The sequence below is a fragment of the Clupea harengus genome, chromosome 5 (genome assembly GCF_900700415.2).
Source record: "Clupea harengus chromosome 5, Ch_v2.0.2, whole genome shotgun sequence".
Lineage (NCBI taxonomy): Eukaryota > Metazoa > Chordata > Actinopteri > Clupeiformes > Clupeidae > Clupea > Clupea harengus.
In genome coordinates, this window is record NC_045156.1 from 23,067,249 (window position 1) to 23,085,475 (window position 18,227).

General features: G+C 45.3%; 2 protein-coding genes across 7 annotated transcripts in view; both read right to left on the minus strand.

Moving 5' to 3' along the window:
* LOC105895911 (protein phosphatase 1 regulatory subunit 15B) lies at nucleotides 1–4,764 on the minus strand. The gene is made up of 2 exons (XM_012822604.3): nucleotides 1,880–4,764; nucleotides 1–1,204 (listed from the first exon to the last, which is right to left on the minus strand). Exons 1-2 carry the CDS (start codon nucleotides 3,779–3,781, stop codon nucleotides 1,016–1,018), a joined length of 2,091 nt encoding a protein of 696 aa, XP_012678058.2. The 5' UTR covers nucleotides 3,782–4,764; the 3' UTR covers nucleotides 1–1,015.
* A 720-nt stretch (nucleotides 4,765–5,484) lies between these two features.
* pik3c2b (phosphatidylinositol-4-phosphate 3-kinase, catalytic subunit type 2 beta) overlaps nucleotides 5,485–18,227 on the minus strand; it is a 35,843-nt gene continuing 23,100 nt past the window's right edge. For all 6 annotated transcript variants that reach the window (XM_031568160.2, XM_031568159.2, XM_031568158.2 and 3 more), the window contains exons 16-33: nucleotides 16,425–16,613; nucleotides 16,022–16,115; nucleotides 15,824–15,918; nucleotides 15,239–15,419; nucleotides 14,703–14,810; nucleotides 14,354–14,446; nucleotides 13,918–14,047; nucleotides 13,476–13,612; nucleotides 13,000–13,169; nucleotides 12,601–12,757; nucleotides 12,380–12,489; nucleotides 11,823–12,024; nucleotides 11,494–11,618; nucleotides 10,860–10,977; nucleotides 9,409–9,496; nucleotides 8,749–8,855; nucleotides 8,462–8,590; nucleotides 5,485–8,039 (exon numbers count right to left, since the gene is read on the minus strand). In XM_031568160.2, coding sequence (XP_031424020.1) covers nucleotides 7,848–8,039; nucleotides 8,462–8,590; nucleotides 8,749–8,855; nucleotides 9,409–9,496; nucleotides 10,860–10,977; nucleotides 11,494–11,618; nucleotides 11,823–12,024; nucleotides 12,380–12,489; nucleotides 12,601–12,757; nucleotides 13,000–13,169; nucleotides 13,476–13,612; nucleotides 13,918–14,047; nucleotides 14,354–14,446; nucleotides 14,703–14,810; nucleotides 15,239–15,419; nucleotides 15,824–15,918; nucleotides 16,022–16,115; nucleotides 16,425–16,613 — 2,425 coding nt within the window. In that variant the 3' untranslated portion in view covers nucleotides 5,485–7,847. The remainder of the gene's footprint in view (nucleotides 8,040–8,461; nucleotides 8,591–8,748; nucleotides 8,856–9,408; nucleotides 9,497–10,859; nucleotides 10,978–11,493; nucleotides 11,619–11,822; nucleotides 12,025–12,379; nucleotides 12,490–12,600; nucleotides 12,758–12,999; nucleotides 13,170–13,475; nucleotides 13,613–13,917; nucleotides 14,048–14,353; nucleotides 14,447–14,702; nucleotides 14,811–15,238; nucleotides 15,420–15,823; nucleotides 15,919–16,021; nucleotides 16,116–16,424; nucleotides 16,614–18,227) is intronic.

The following is an 18,227-nucleotide window of genomic DNA, read 5'->3' on the forward strand; positions in this document are numbered from 1 at the left end:
TTCCATTCATAATTTATTTGTATTGAAGCAAATCACTCAAGGACCAATCTCATTAGTCACAAAACCCCACACAAATGCAGCACAATACTCCTATATGTGGATATATGTTTGTATATTTACATAAATATATGTAATTTGTACTTTACAAAAATAAAACAATTGTTTTAATTATATTAGTTGTTCTGACTGAAAAAAAAAAAATCAAGGTTACTATATGCTTTAAACATCAAGCATATTATAAGATTTCCCCACAAGCGTCCAAACCCATGCACCACGCCCCGACCCGCCCCCAACACTGGTTCACTACCTCACAGTGGATTCCACAGAAAATTACTTACTCCAATGGTGCCGAGGTGGAGAGGGGATCATGCAACAGTGCTCCCTTCTTTTACCCATGAGCCTACACTCTTCTACACAGTTAAATACAGACATGCTGCTTCAAAAGAACAGACTTGTAAATACTGCTGAGTGGTCCAAATTGATGTTGTTTACCCTAACACTTCAACTCTGCCAGAGTGTTCTCTTTGGCTTTTTTTTTTTCAATATAAGTGTGAGGGAGTCAATAAAAATGAGGAGATGCCTTGGAGCGTTTTAAAATTCACAATACATGTACTTTACACAAATCAATTATGCTTAAGTGCTTTTTTTCTATGGAGATGGTGAATAATTAGACCTTGGCAAATCTGATTTCTTACCTTCATTTGACCACAAATTATTTAATTGATATGATTGATACCCCAGACTAAAGTGATGCTGCAATGAGCCGTTTCATACCCTGCTGTGTAGTAAGGCTGCTGTGGGCGGTGGGGGTTTCAGCAAAGACACTGAAAGGAAAAACACATCTGCACTGGAGCCAACAGAGGAGCTGCCCTGAGCTGTGCCTCTACAGCCCTTTACACCTTTACCACTGCCACTCAAACACCCTGAATTATACCACTGCGTTCAGGGGTTAATACATTAACATTAACGTCAGTCCATGTCTGTCCACACTTAAAGAGTCCAGAGGGGGCCCCGCTCAGCTGAGCTGCAGCCTGTGTAGAACCTGGCGGCGGTAGGAAGGGGCCAGACAGAAGGAGATGCTCTCCTCCACCTCCAGGACACGCCGCTGGAAGCGACAGCGGTCCCGGGCGTACTCCTCCCACGGCCCGTGCCGGTCCTCGTCGCCGCTGGTGTAGAATTCCTCCACCTCTTCACAGAACCGTACCTGCAACCACAACGTAGGTCTTAATCCACTAATATACATAACGTTATTAGAACGCCCATTCAATAGAGGAGCCGTATTTCCCAATACGTATGCAATCCAGAGAACGTCTCTATGGGTTTGCTGTTCATTTGTGTGCTGTTTAAATTTAAAATGGACTTGGTTGGATTAGGGGTGATTGTGTGACCACAGGAAGGCAACCTAAAAAAAGCCAATGATGTGACTCACCCTCCACCCAGCCCACGCTTTACCCTTTACAGAGAGTAGACTGAGCTGTATTTGGTCATGGCCAGTAGAGCCACTATTGCTCAGGTTTACATCATACAAACAGCAAGTAGTCACACCCAGCAGACTGCATAGTTGTCTGTACATCCCCACCCTCTTACATATAGTCACCACACCATCATTATCTGCAGATCCTCTGAAGCTAATATAATTACCTTTGGATTATCATTTAAAGAAGTATAACTGGTATATGCTGCACCTTTTAATTTATTATTTATCTCTGGAAATAGCAGTTACAACCGAGTGCAAAATACACTGTCAATCTGGGGGATTGTAGTCTGACCAGCATCTGAACAAGCATGTCTGATGTTTTTAGGGTCTGGACACATGGCAGGTCACAAGTAGTAAGAAAGTAATGTGTGTGTGTGTGCCAGTGCAGAGTTTCTCCCTCACCTTTCTAAGCTTACGGCGGGGAAGAGAGCTTGTGGATGGTGCAGGCGTCTCGTCACCGAAGCCGCTGTCCTGGCGCTCTTCTGCCTGCTCCTTCTGGTAGCGCGGCACTGAGCAGGCCTTCCCTGAGCTCCTTGTGGGGGGTGAATGGGTCCTGAGGGTGGCCTGAAAGTTAAAGGGGCTGTAGGGGTCTGAGGAGCAGCTGAAGGAGTTCCACAGCCTCAGGCTCTCAATCTCATCCGCCTCCTCCCCACTTTCAGAGGAGCCGTCTAGACCGGAGAGAGGAGAAGTGGACAGGGGAGAGGTGGAGAGTGGAGAAGTGGACAGGGGAGAGGTGGAGAGTGGAGATGTGGACAGAGGAGAGGTGGACAGGAGTGAAGCAGAAGGGGTCTCCAGAGGAGGCTGAGCAGTCCTTGGGGTCGTGCTGATGGAGGCGGTGAAGTTGCTTGGGTTGTAAGGGTCTCGATTTTGGCAAAGGGAATTCCACAGCCGTTCCGTCTCTGCATCAAATTCTTCAACGTCCGACTGGTCGTCGTTGTCGTCATCTTCCTCACTGCCTTCACTGCTATCCGAGTCAGACAAACAAGACGAGCCCTCACTGTTGAAGCCATCGTCGTCATCACTGTCCTCATCCGAGTCTTCCCCTGACGAGCTGTCATCACTGCAGGGGCTGCCCATGATGTAGGCAATGGCCTTGTTGCTACACGGGGACACCGTAGACAACTCTGGCACCTCTCTCTGCTCTTGTGCTTCCGACACCTCTACCTGCTCTGACCCAGCGTGGTCACACTCCTGCTGCTCAGCTTCCGCACATGCCTCCTCTGGCTGAGGGACCGGAGTGCCACTCTCCTGGTCTGGCTGCTGCTCTATAGGACTGTGTTGTGCCTCCTCGCCTGCCTCAGAGTCTGTCACTAACTGCTCCTCTCCAGCATTCCTCATACTTGGAAGCCTGGAAATCGAGAGCTCCTCTTCCAAACTTGAATAGCCATTATCCTGTTCTGGGGTCAGAAGAACCACCTCACGACTGGCACAGTCAACACTAATGTCCCCAAGAAGGCTAACAGTATTTGCCTGGTCACGTAGAAGCTGCTCACTTGACAACGACACTGGCCTGAGCATGTGAAGGCTGCCATTGTCTGATGCTGTTTTGTGACAGCAGTGTCCAGCGCTTTCGCTGTGCTTTGAGCTCCTATCATCGCAATGTACAAATAGGCCGGTTGGCTTGGCAACAGTAGCCATTGTGGTTTGCTCAGCTACATGACAAAGGCTGCCGCTGTGAGGGCTAGAAATACTGGTGCCCGCCACCACGGCGGTTTCTTTGCTCCAGGACAAAACTGCCACACAGCTGTTGGCGCCGTCAATGGCAGCTCCGCAGCCCAGCAAACTACTCTGAGAGCGCTTCACTTCCTGAGTTGAGACAACGTTCAGCATAAAAAACTGACTGAGAAAGTTCCTTGCTGATGACAGGTATCCACTTGTGACTTGGGGCATCCTATTATCAGCAATATTTTGAATGCCTATCTCAGAGAGGCTATCTGCTGTCAACCAAGTCATTCCTCTAACCCCGACTGATGGATGGAACCCGTTGTCTGAATGTTCGCAGTGGAGGAGCTGAGGTTGCCGATTTGATAGTGTGTCTTCCAGTTGCGTTAGTTTATGTCCAAACCCCAGTTGCTGCTCGAAGCTTTCTGTGTCCCACAGTTGACTGTGTGGCTGGGCTGCAGACAGCGAGTTGACTGGCAAGTATCTCTGCATAAGTGACCAGGCAGGCCGCGACACAAAAGACAGCAGGTCCATCCACGACCTCTCGGTACTTTCATGTCGGACTGCCGTGACCCCGCCGTCGGCGAGGGAGGAGGTAGTTTTCCCCCTTGAGTAATGTCGCTCCGAATTCATATTTAACATAGCAAAAATAAAAGACAAAGTAATGATGTCTTGTTTCAAGCTAAATGCGTGGCTTAAGTAAATCAATCAAGCACTAGAACGTGCCATATGGACTCTTGGCTAAGTCAGGTCGTGCAAAAAGATACGGTAGCTACCAAATTAGCTATAGCCAGGCTAGAATACGATTGTTCGTCAAAAGACATAAATTACGTTACTTTAAATGGAACCACGACTGCAACCACACTATCGTTAGCTACCTAGGGCACTTTATCAAATAACGGAGCTAGCTCTTGCTGGCACGTTAGCTAACTTATTCCTATAAGCTAACGTGAACTAGCTGACGTTAGTCGAATTTCGTAGATACTTCCGAGTATATTTGGTGCAAATTAACAATAAATGATACGATTAAACACTGTCCAAATGTGACTTGTGATGCATCCTCTATTTCTCAGAAAATGAAAGATCCATCTTCTCCTTAGTGTTCTCCTACACCACACCGGTTGACGTTAGCTCTCCATGTAAAACCACAGTGCACATCGGCGTCCATATTGTCCGCGGCCGCGGGATTCAGACTGATAGCATTTTGCTGAAGATTTACAGACTTCTTTCGGGCTGTGAACTTTCCAGTAGTAGATGCCAAAAGAAATGATGAAGCGGCCGTCGATTTACAGCAAGATTCCACGAGAAACACTGAAAAATTAGCCATTTTTAAAAAAACGATTCCCCGCGTTAGCCGGAAAACCTTTCGACGGCTGTGACGTTGGTTTCGCTGTCACTATGAGGAATTAACGTTAACTAACTAGACTAGCAGTCATCAAATTCTAAATCCACTGCGACGTATTATTAACGTCTCAGATATATATTTTTAAAGTAGCTTGTTAACATTCACTGCTTCCTTTCTTCTGAGGTTGTCCGTAGAGCTATACAGTTGAGCCGCCGACCGGGGGGAGAGATTTCATCAGAAATATTAAGGGACCGTCTCTAAACTCCTTTCCTCAATACTTAGGGACCGTCGACTGGCATGTACAGGGCACGTGGCAAATACGTGTGTGTAGGCTATGTTATGTAATATACCTAATGCAAACCTTTTTAAAGAAATGAACTGACACTGCAAAGAAATGTATTGCATGGTCCAGTTGCTTTAACAACATTTAACTCTGTACAGGTACAGCTTTTCAAGTCAGTAGGCTACTACATTTTGAACAAATAAGTTGTCCCACATCCTGGCTATGACAGGGGGTTGCTTAGATCATATTTCACTTGCGAAACAAGCTACATATTTCCCACGTGTACCCCTTCTGAAATTACAGCCTGGGTGTCAGCAGACTTAGGACACCCCCACCCCAACGTCCATGGGTCTCACTTTGCTTTGAAAACACTGGGGCCAAAGGTGTATTTCAGCTACAACTCTGTATATTTATGTGCTGTATCTGTACATATTTTGGAATATTTAAGTGGCACTGTGTATCAGAGATCCCATAATCTATTTGTATAAGAATGAACAGAAATGCAATGTAGACACCTGCCATGTTTTTTTGTAGCAAGTCCTTTAGAATATGATTGTTGGACTGATGAAGGGTTCGAAATTAGAACTACAGTGCAAGGTGTTGTTCTTGGACAAAAATAACGGAACATTCAAAGCAACAGTGAAGGCGTTTTTGTCTGAAACCAGCATAATGTGCTTTTAAGTTTCTCATGATACAAAATTGTCACCACAACACAAGTTTTCATTCAAGTGTATTTTTTAATTATTTAGTGCAAATAATATTACAAAAACACGGTGAAATTAAAAATGGAAAAGTCCTGATTTAAAATCTAAAAGTAGGGATTTACTAGGAAGAACTTTCATTTATCACATGGAAATGGTTATTCGTCACTAATTATGACACTCTAAAATCCACCCATGTCTAAAGTACATTCTTGTGCCCCTTCTCCGCTCAATCACGTGCCCAGGCTACTCAACCTGTCGGGACTGCAACCCTCTTCCCTTTTAACCAAGAGTCTTCTTCATTCACCCTCCACAACTCAACACACATTCAGGTCTACAAAGAGCTTGTTGCTGCACACAGCAAGGGAAAAGAAACCACATAACACACCCTGTCTTCAAGCATGACAGGTCATGAAACCTGTCACTTGATCACCCAGTAACACACTTCCTGACGGAAAGAAACATGTTCACTGTATGCAAAACAATCGTGGAAGCCATAGCTGCTCAGGAAGCTGTAAGCCACTTATGTATTAGCTTGATGGAACTGCTTTGTTTGGTTTGGCAGTAGGGAGCTAGAGTAAGCTAATGGATGCAACTACTTGATTCTCACACCAACATACACACTTTACCCTATTCTAACAAATATGGAATAGGTAACTGAAGCCAAATGATGTCTATGAATTGCCAGTGTTAGCCTTTGGATTTTATGGTGATGTTAAATGATAAAAATGATGTGAACTGAAAACAAAACTAACAAATGCAAATCATTTTTCTTTCACCTCAGTGTCCCTTAGTGAATAAATGCATCATGGGATAGGGCTTCGCTGACATAGTGTGCCTTGTGCCTTGTGCCTTGAGCAGTCAGAGAAACGGCCTTTAAGCCAAAGATACAGTCACACAACAAGCTCACAGATAGACAGACAAACAGAAACACACACAGCAAGATAATGTCTACAATCTCTGCTCTAAATCCGAATTTTGAAGAATATGTTAACTGAAAGCAAGGTTAAAAGCAACATTAATAATCAAAATAAATAAAGACAAATGCATGTTTTGATAATCAAAACAACACATTTAAGGAAAAAGTTGAAACTGCTTAACAAGTACAAGCCAGTGGCATAGTATCTATCTGATGGCAGGTTTTACTGCATGCAATTAGAATTTGACATAGAATACAATAAATCCACTGTTGTAATAGCGATTTAGAAGCTCCTAATTTAATAGCAGGATGGAAATGTTTCTGACTTTGATTTCCTTTTCAACCTTGTAATGTGGCCATTTGATAACAAAGATGATCCTCTATAATCAAAATAGCAACAACACGGTTCACTACTGATTATGTTAAGACCATGAAGTAAAGGTCTTTTTTCCAGTATACTGAAAAAGTAATTACTGGTGACAATTGGTAACAACCAGTCAATTTAATGGTAAAAAAATGGATGCCTACAGTTAGGTGCAGTTTACAAACAAGACGAGTTGACTAAAGCCACAAAATGTGCCCAATTTTACAGTACAAAAGCAATCACTCCCTCTCCCAGATCTAGGTGATCTGCAGAACAGAAAAATGATTATAATATTATTATAATATATACCATAGGCTACAACAAAACCCAGCTCAACACAACTGAGCAAAAGAAAATCATAAACGATTTATTAAAAAATTACATAACTTAAAATTTACCTTTTAATTTCTCAACACAGTAGAGCAGGACCGCACAAATTCATAAGCACTAAGCAACAAGCAGACTTTACAGCGGACTCTTGTTTTCAGCCACCTTTGAGCATCGCAAGCGACTGTTCCTCCTCAAAGTTCTCAGGCGTCACTGCAGGTGCAAAGGCAGAAAAGGTTTCCCTTCCGGCTCTGCCTTCAGTGATCAGATCCCCCTTTGGAGTCTCTCCCAGTCTTTAAATCATGTCCCTGTGTCCCTGTGTCCCCCTCTGCAGTGTGTCACACCATTTACAGTATCTGGTGATGACTGGCCGTTAGAGCGTCCAGCGTCTCTCCCCACGTGCACAAAGAGTCCGAAGACAACGCGACACGATGCCCCCCCCTAGGAGGGAAAATGATCCACCACTGAGCCATGGGCTTCTTCTTCAGCTCACCAGTAACACAGGAGCAAACTTCACACACTTAACCCAGTGCGCATGCACACACACACACACACACACACACACACACACACACACACACACACACACACACACACACACACACACACACACACACACACACACACACACACACACACACACACACACACACACACACACACACACCTTCGATGATCTTCCCTTCATCCAACTCCAATCTCACCAGTCACACACACGCACGCACACAAGTTCTGACCCCTGTGCCAGTTGCTGCCTCATTTCTGGGGCTCAGCGGCTGGTGTCGGAGCCCCCAGTGCCCAGCTGGTGCCAGTTGACCCAGTGCTGTCCAGGCTCCAGGCTCTTGAGTGGGATGAAGGCCTCCCCCAGGAGCGTACTCTCCCAGAAGGCCCCCTCACTCAGCACACGCAGGTGGATCACCCTCTGGTGCAGGTCACCCCGCGGGATCCCACTATACACCAACTGTGGGGAGGGAGAAAAAATTATCTCACAGGGGTTTGTGCAACTGACTCAGATCCAGTGTGGCAAGTGAAGTCTGTGGAGGTCAGATATTGAGCAGTAGATCACGGATCACAGAACTGTACACATGACTGCTGCTATGTGCTATCCCGCCAGAGTTCTAATAGACTGTAGCAGAACTTGGTAAGGCAATGCTTAAAGGGTAATAAAACTGTCTAGACAGCCAGTTATTATTGCAAAATTAAACCCTTCACGGTGAAATAGGTCAGATTAAAATCCTTGTGAGAATTTATTTTGGGTCAATGACTGTCAGGATATGTGATATTCGTTCCTTGCAAGTCTGCATTTGAGTTATGATAGAATAGGACATGATATCATGAAAAGTAATAATCATGAAATAATATCACCAGCATGGTTTTCCTCACCATCTCATTATATGTAGGGTTGCATGTGCGGTGGGCAACCTTGGTCTTCCTCTTGCTGGTTTTCTGGGGGTCGGGGAGGAGGTAGAGTTTGACATAGGGGTCGGGGTCTGTGCCCTCCTGCAGTGGTTGCTGTGGAGAAAAGGGCAGAGGGCAGCCAAGCTTAATGAAGTCTTTTGTGATCTCCATACATGCTTCATGTGGTTAATGATCAAGGTCAAGTAATATTGGTCTGGACTTGCACCAAAACCATCACCATCATCATCCCAGCCCCTTTTGGTGACACTTACCAGGGCACGGATGTGCATCACCATTATGAAGAGTTTGTCACTCTTGAAGGTAATGGAGAGCTTCACTTCCCCTGACACTTTCCCAGGGACAGGATTCCATGAGAAGTCTGGAAAAAGAAGAGGTTGTGAACCTATGGGGATTTTTTTTCCTGTGAGTTGTGTGACCATATATTTAAAAGTGGGGATAAAAGTGTGTGTGTAACATTTTTACCAAGATAGATGAACTTAACTAAAGGGAATATGAGGGAACACGGATGGAACTTTTTCACTTATTCACAGTCCCGCAGGACACATCTATCCACATCAGCAGCTAAGCAGCCCTGCTAGGGAATCAATCATTAACCAGCCCTCACTTTAAAATAGGACTACATGGAACTATGATGAAGTCATATATGACTAACAGCATCTAAAGTGCTTAATCATAGACTGCTTATGGGCATGTGACCTCTTTATGTGGAAGGAAGGGCAGGGGGAGATAAGAAGCTAAAATGAGGCAGATCAGGGTGAATGGCACCTCAGTGTGGACTCTGCTCCCTCACCATCAGCTATTCTGTCTGACAGCGTGCCAGGCGGAAACGGCTGCCCCTTGTACCCACGGCTCCACATAAAGAGGTCATAAAGACATGTACACACACACACACACACACGGTCTTTATATACCTCCTGGTTTTGTATGGAGTGTGTTCACCACTGTTCCTGGCCGCTCATCTCGTTGGAGGGGATGAAAGAAAGTGTAGACTAGATCACACTGCAGAGACAAGGAGAGACGAAGACACGCGTGACCTCACAGAAACAGGCAGGCTATTTGCATTTGTAAGGACACGTGTGAGGTGTTCATTACAGAAGTAAATCTCTTTCCCATGTCACATGTTTTACATTGCAACCAACGCTACAGTATACATCAAAGTTTATATATATATAAAACATTTATGGTTTTAAGGTCTTAACAGAAAGTCTACAGTTTCACAAACTGATAATAAACTGAGTGGGAGGTTTTCAAGATTCCCCTTCATGTAGTTTGTATCGTTGACACTAGGGGATGATGCAGGATCTGAGAAGCCAGGAGTTGCAATTGGATTTAAAAAATGTTTCCAATTCAACCAGCAGAAAGCTTTTAAAACCTTTTTCAGAATTACAACTTTGGACAATTTCTGTACTAATGCATGAAAACAGTCTTCCTGCTCTTACTATTCACTTGAAATTAAAAAAAAAAACTAACAGCACCTATGTTAGCATAACAACATAGCAATTGTAGGTTATGGTTAACCTGTAGTAAATAATGATTGTTATTGGTTAAGTGCAGTTGCAGTGAATGTTTGCACAGCCTGACCATTTCCAGCAGTAAGTACAGCGTAAGCCAGCCTTGATATGTCCCAGAACACTGTCTATGATCAACACATGTCCTCTTCCCAGAAACACTGGCTAAATTCCAACAGCCAACTCAGTCAAACTGAAACTACAAGTAGATAGCAGGCATCCACCCACACGCAGACAGACCCTCCCTTTGCTATCAGTTATAGCTAAAGTGCAGAGCAGCCCCAGTGCCAAAGCTCAGCCATTACACGTGCCAGATCACATTCATCTGTTTTACTGCAGTCACGTGAAAAGTTATAAATATAGTCTGTGGTTGTGGAATCACTAGTGTTTGCTGTACTGTAAAAAAAAAACCTACAGGGTATCTATTAAGATATGTTCTGTCAGTGTTGTGGTCCTGCGCGTGGATCGAGCAAGAGCTTGGATAAGGAACTGAATGTTCTGGGTTTTTTTGGAGGTCGATCTGCACATCTGCACCGCCACGGTTTCATTTCCAATGTGAATACAAGATTTGCACACAAAAAAAAAATTGGAGAACAAAAACTCATACATGTGAATGGGTTCCCCTTCCCCTATACACGAAGGCATCCTTTCTGAGGTTATAGGCGTCCGTGTTTGTACAGCATCTTGGTAATGACACTCATTCAAGGCGCACAAAAGTATCTGACAGGAAAACAGGTTTGTATCCCAACTCAGCTTTTTAACACACCAACCTGGCACTTCATTCCTGTGGCCCATATTAACCTTAAACCTCAGATTATTATGAGTGGCGGTGGACTGTAGATGCAGCGGCCTACCTGTGCAACCTCTTGCGAGGCGTGGATCAGGTGCCACACATAGCCATTCAGCTCGTCCTTCCTCCGGTCCGCCATGGCCTCGCCACGAGATCGACCAATCACAAATCGGCTGGGGAAGCTGGGATTGGAGCCACAGAAATGCAGCAGTATGTTCATGACAAATATCATTACAAATACACTGCAATACTGTCAATTAAAGAAAGATGCTGTAAGGAATTTCCAGAATAGCAAAATATAGATGGTTTTGCAGAAAAGATAATTATCTTGTCTTCAGAATCTGTCATGATTGGTCACAATCTGTAATGTTACAAACGTTAAAGTAATATAAGGCTGAATTGGATAAGACAACCTCACAACATCACTGTGCTACTTAATTACATTTCCTATTCTCCTCTTTGTGAAAGACTTTTCCATAATACTGACTCCATGTCATTGCTGACCTCTGCACTTCTGTGCCGAGTTATGTGTTTCATGAGTCATCAACCATCCTATCTGCAAAGCAAAATGAGGATTAACCTCAAGAGCTCTAATGATTTTCTATAGTCCACTGATCCACACTGTGATCTATGGTCTGGGGCAGAAATGACAAACATAAACAAAGGAGAGGTTTCTTCATTGCCCACGCGCCAATCACCTGGGCAGTTTGGAGGAGGGGAAGATGAGGCGAAGTTTGGTGTGAAGCTCGTGGAACTCCTCAAAGCTCCTTTGCACTAGCGTCGCCCCCTGTTGGCCGTCCCGCTCCACCTTCACCACATACGTCTGTGAGGAAGAGACCACACACACACACACACACACACACACACACACACACACACACACACACACACACACACACACACACACACACAAATGCCAAAACGGGCATATGTTTAATTGTACCTTGTGACAGCCCTTAACAAGACCACATCAAAGTACAGAGATAAGCAGGTTATTCCCAGCAGGCAAAGAGAATGGAACTCTTACATAGCCTTTATTGGGGCTGTAGGTCTTCATGTGCTGACAGACAAACAGGTTTCGGATGGCGCCGTCGATCTTGATGGTGTAGACGCGCGGAGCGAACGACAGGACGGGACGCTCCTCTGAGGAGGCGAACTTCATCTGGGCCAGGTTGTGGATGAAGAAGTTCAGCTTGGTGGCAACGCTGCCCAGACTTGACTCAATCAACCTGTGTGGAGACAGACACTTTAGTATTCCCCCCAGGTCTAATTTACATGACTTTGTAGACGTGTATTAAAAGGAAATTTATAGCACATACAGGTTGTACAAAATGTTCATATTTTAAGAGAATAATATTTGAAAATGCGTAGGAGGACTTATTTTTTTCAACCTCTGAATGAACAGCCAAACCCTCAGTCATCTCTGCATACCTTCATTTTTAGAACTTGTAACTTGTTTGTCCATTTTATAATCAATTAATCCGTGTCTGTTTAACTTGACCTAAACACCTAGTAAGCAAGCTCATACTGATGTAGGAGCCCTATATTGAGTGTTGGGGGGGGGGGGGGGTTGTAGAGCCTTACCTGGTGAAGTACATGGTGGCATCTGCCTCAGACTCATGTGGTCGGAGGGCATCGCAGACATACTTCAGGTCCTCCAGATCAGACAGCTCCGGAATCCCACAGGACAGCATCTACAGTAGTGAGGAGAACACCTCCAACAGATTAGCCTGCTGAAGGCTGCTCATCTCATATCTCAATACAGTGAATGTGTGTTAGTGTGGGGACAGTGTGGGAGTGTTTACCAGGCCCAGCAGGTTGAGGAACAAGTGTGAGTGTTTTCTGATGAGGTTGTAAGCCTCACAGCAGAGGTCCACAAAGTCGTGGAATCTTCTGGAAGGCTTATCTCCACCGTTGATAACGTAGGCCATGTCTGAGGTGAAGACGAATGGCACGCGGTCTCTGCGGCAAAGGAAACCCACACACATTCATTTCATTATACTGCTCCTTCAAACAGTTGTTGTATCTCCCAGCTCACTTACACTGTTGACAGTGACTGTGAGGCAATAGCAGTCAGATAAACCGCTGTTGTTAGAGTGCAAATGTGCTCTGCAAATGTGTTGGTACTTTATCCTGAGTCCTGCCACTTCAGCGTTTTCTACAAACTTAATATAAAGACATCATGGTGGGGTGAGTCCCCTCACCGTTTGATGCTGCCAAACATTTGGGAGTGGCCCAAGAACTTCCCGAAGTCGATGTGGAACATGTGGCCGCTGGTCTTCAGCATGATGTTGTCATTGTGCCGGTCGCAGATGCCCAGGATGTAGGTGGCCACGCAGCAGCCTGCGCACGAGTAAATGAAGTTCTCAACCGCCTGTAAACACATGAACATGATCAGTCCAGCAGGCTATTACTCAATGCAGCCCAGATGGATTATACTGTGAGGATGAGGCAGGAGGATGTGGAGGAGGGGTAGAATACAGCTTAGACAGCTGGTACACAAAATGAGAAGTGAAGTGTGAGCCTGTGTTTTGTGTGTGTGTGTGTGTATGTGTTTGTATGATGTGTGTGTATGTGTGTGCATGTATATGTGTGTGTGTGCATGTGCATGTATGTGCGTGTGTGTGTGCGTGTATGTGCGAGTGTGTGTGTGTGTGTATTTCACCCTTTGACCACTTACCTTTTCATACTCGTCCTCTGTAGGGTTGTGCTTCTGTAGCCAGTCAGCCAGCGGGCGGTCCTTAAAGGAGCCAGTGACGCCATGCTCACCCTGGATCTTCCGGAGGGTCTCTGCGTTGGGTATCATCTCCACCATCCCTGAGAGAGAAGCAGAAAGCTGAGTCAGCATCCCTTACGGACTCAATACCCCCTACACACACACACACACACACACACACACTTAAAAGGCACCATATGTTCACTATCTAAACAAAAAACTACAGATGTTAGAAACATGTGGGCCTGACACTCTCTGTAAAGGCTCCAGTTAAGCAGAAAAAAACATGCAGGAACACATTTCTGGGATACTTATTTGAATTATCTATCTCTAACTTTCTATTTCTATCTTTCTTTCTCTCTCTCTCTCTCTTTTTCTCTCTCTCCCTCCCTAAACCCATTTCTACCTCTTCCACGACCCGTGGAGAAACAGTGGAAGATGACCATCCTCATGTCCAGACCCTCTTGGATCCAGATCTTGTTCATGATACGGATCATCTGCAGGGTCAGCATGTCCTGTCTCAGGTCGTCACCCGACTGAAATACAGAGAGTTGTGTGTTAATGAAACCCAAATCATCGCGTGCTGGAGTCAACAAAAAGCGTTCAAAGAGAAGAGCTGGTGGCTACAGGCTTGACGTGGCGATAACCACATGCTTTTGTAGCACACACGCATTGCTCGCACTGCAGTCCCTGTGGCAATTCTGATACACTTGGCTCAACCTAAAGCAGGATGTTTTGCAATATCCTTTGGAAAATGTTGTATGTGTATAGCTGACACACACACACACACACACACACACACACACACACACACACACACTAACAAAAGCAATGGCAGGCACCTTGAAGATGACGTTGATATGGTCTCCAAGTGGGTCCATGCTTTGGAAGGAGAGCTTGAGGGGGACGGCATTTGAGTTGAAGAAGGAGCATGACTGAAAGAGCACACACACACACACACACACACACACACACACACACACACACACACACACACACACACACACACACACACACACACACACACACACACACACACACACACACACACACACACACGAGAGGGAACAGATGTTTACTGCTTTGCAGACACTTTGAATTAAACTCAAATATTGGATATGAGAAATTGACTTTGAATGCAAAGACCTCTTCCTGAGAACACACACAATGCATGAGAACACACACACAAACCTGGATGTTGATGCCCTTCACCAGGAGGCCAGGGTTTAAGGGGAGGCGACAACTGCTGCTGACAGAGAAGAACTGCTTTACCTCATCCAGTGCTTCTCTGAGGATTGCCTGTACACACACACACACACACACACACACACACACACACACACACACACACACAAAAACAACAAAGCCCATGTTAAATTCCTGCACACCCAAGAGAATGATTGTGCCCGAAGGACTCAATTGCAGTTCACTGGTATTTAGCAAAAAATTCCATTCCTCTTCACTTTACCCTAGGGCTGGGGCTAGTGTGAAACAAATCAAACTGAAAGTATAGTTTGTGTATTTATTATCCCAAGGCAATGGCCACAAAACCAATGAATGGCAGAAAACTAATTTGGATATGTTCATATCCCATACCACATCACATTCGGATGCAAGGTGTGTATTTGAGTCTGTGTGCGTTTTGCACTGTGTCTTGGGGATGCATGTGTGTCAGTCCTAAATATGTGTGTGTGTTGTGTCTCTGCTTCTAAGGGGCATCCACTGGCCTGCCGTGAGGAGGGCGATGCGTCTCGCACGCGCTGGGCGACCAGCGCCAGGATGGACACCAGCCAGCTCTGCCGGTCAAACTCCTCGCGGAGGCCGTGGCCCACGCAGCACAGCACGGCTGCCAGCAGCTGCTGATAGCGCACGCTGAACTGCGAGTCCTGCAGTGCGTCCTTCAGAAGCCTAAACACACAAACACACACAACAGTTACTGATAGTGCTGGATATAATTAAAAAACAATGATGCAGTTGTTATGCTGTGTTTTTACTATTATGTTATGTCGTTACTATTGGTAATTATGTTAGGCAAAAATCCTTTATGATTTCATGCAGTATTTTCTTGATGTCTTTATAAAAAGGCGGTAAGCAAACATGCACAGGAGATCGGAAACTGTAGAGTTGCAATCGCTGAAGTAGTGATAATTTGAGGCTGGAAACGTTACACCTCAAAGTTCTTATCAGAATGTTCCACTAGCTCCAGGAACTAAAGAGCAATCTGCATCTGTGCAGATATGTAGGAGTGTCTGTAGGAATGTATGTATATGACAGAGGCAAACAGAGAGAAAGGGTGTACGTGAGTGTCTTACCAGAAAAGGTAGTGAGCGATGTACATGTCTGCTATAGCTCTCCTTAGTAGGAAGCGCACCAGAGGGCTGTCCAGGTAACACTCGTACTTCAGAGCCTGGACACCAGAGAGAAAGTAGATTAAATAAAGAAAAAATAGATCTGGAGATGGAAGGAACGAGAGAGAGAGAGAGAGAGAGAGAGAGAAAGAGATACTGTACCTGAACTAACTGTGGCAAGAAATCAAGTAGTTCTGCGTCAGAGATTGTGTCCATCCACTGGACAGCAGTTCGCCTACATTCCTGATCAGGGAACCTAATACACACACACACACACACACACACACACACACCAATAATAATTGTAATGTAATTGTGAAGTTAAGACATAAAAAACACACTTCCAAAAGTTTCAGGTTTTCACAACAAAAACTACACATTACATATAGCGGGCCACCCTAAACTGCATGACTGGCTTTGTATGTGTGATAATCTTTGGTTTTGTGCATGTGTGCATATTTGTGTGTGTGTGTGTGTGTGTGTGTGTGTGTGTGTGTGTGTGTATATTTGTGTGTGTGTGTGTGTGTGTGTGTGTGTGTGTGTGTGTGTGTGTGTGTGCTCTCACGTGGCGTGCAGCAGGCCCAGTGCATCCAGGTGGTTCATGCAGGCCCAGTGGCGCAGCAAGGCGTAGATGTCGGGCAGACAGGCCCACTCCCAGCGGGGGGCACTCGCCAGCACCAGTGGTAGCCTGCTGCTCTCCGCATGGCAGAAGTAGCGCTTCTCCCACAGCAGACGCTTATCCTCCGGAGACAGCCTGACACACACACACACACACACACACACACACACACACACACACACACACACACACACACAATACAAATGATCAGCCATCATTTCACAGTGCACAGCACATTAATTACTTTCTCCCAAACATCCCACCATGTACAAATGTACACAAACACACTCATACACACACCCAAAACACACACAGCTAAACATTATCCCTTTCACAGTGCGCTGCACATAAATCACTTCAGCTCCCAAACCGTCTTATGTTTAAACGCACACAAAACACAAACACACACAGTCATCCTCTTAAACCTATATGCAACTCGTTTATCTGCTCTTATACGCACACAGACACACACACACAAAACAAACATCCAACTTAGCTCATCAAACGACTTCATTCATCACACACTCCTCTAGTCACACACACACACACACCCATCTGCCCCAGTATACTCCCTCAGTATAATCATAAGGCAGCCCCATGAGTAGCGGGTTGTGGCCGATGAAAGCAGACCTGCTGTAATAATAACCTATTATTATTCATAGAGTCAGCGTGTTGTTGCATAAACACAACAGTCACATGGAACACACACACAATGTCCTTGACATTTCAACAATAATTCCACTGTTCCTCCACTGTGGGTCTCTAAGCGTTTGTGGAACATGAAGACCACACCTGTTCCATAGCAGAGGGACGATGTGCCATTTCTTGAAGGTTCACTTCAAAGACCTTGGAGTTGCTGAGGAGACTCTCAGTGGTAGAAGACCAGCGTTATGAATTATGCGTCTTACTTACTTACTTAACGCTTCATAACTTATTTACTGGTGAAAGGACTGCATCTGTTTTTTCAGGAAAATCACGAACTGAGTCTGAGAGTACTTGAATGCTTCTCCTTTGAGTGTAGAGCATACATTCATAAGTGCACGTGTGTACAGACACACGCGCACAGACACATCCATACATGGATACATACAGTCACACACACACACATCCATACATGGATACATACAGTCACACACACACACACACACACACACACACACACACACACACACACACACACACACACACACACCTAATCCAACAATCCTTGGGTGTTTGTGTAGGCGTGACCAAAAAAACACTGTCCATCAGCCGAACGTCTTGCTGTGATATGACCCCCTCTACGCTACCCCGCCTCTTCCATTCCAGCGCCTCCCCACCCCAAAAACCCAGCAGTCCTCCTGCCCCTGAGCACCGGGGCCACACCTCCAGGATCAACTGATCTCTGGGGAAGCCATTAGGGATTGGCTGGCTGAGAGCCCTTACATGGGCAGGACTTCAGTGCACAACACGCCCATATCATACATATCCCACAAGGCACCAGAGATGGCTCGCCCTGCCACTGAGGGAGTCCAGGCAGACACTCTGTCTGAACACCAGCAACAAATGAACCAGTGTGAGAAACAGACAGAGGTGTCTCATGAGTGGTCTTGCCTTATCTATTTATTTATTTTTCCATCTTCCTTCCTCTCTCTCTCTCTAACTCACTCACATCACACACACACACTCATACTCACAAATCACCACACTCACACACATGCACAGAGTTATTCAGCTGTCATAAGGGAGCCTTCAGCCTTAAGCTCCACT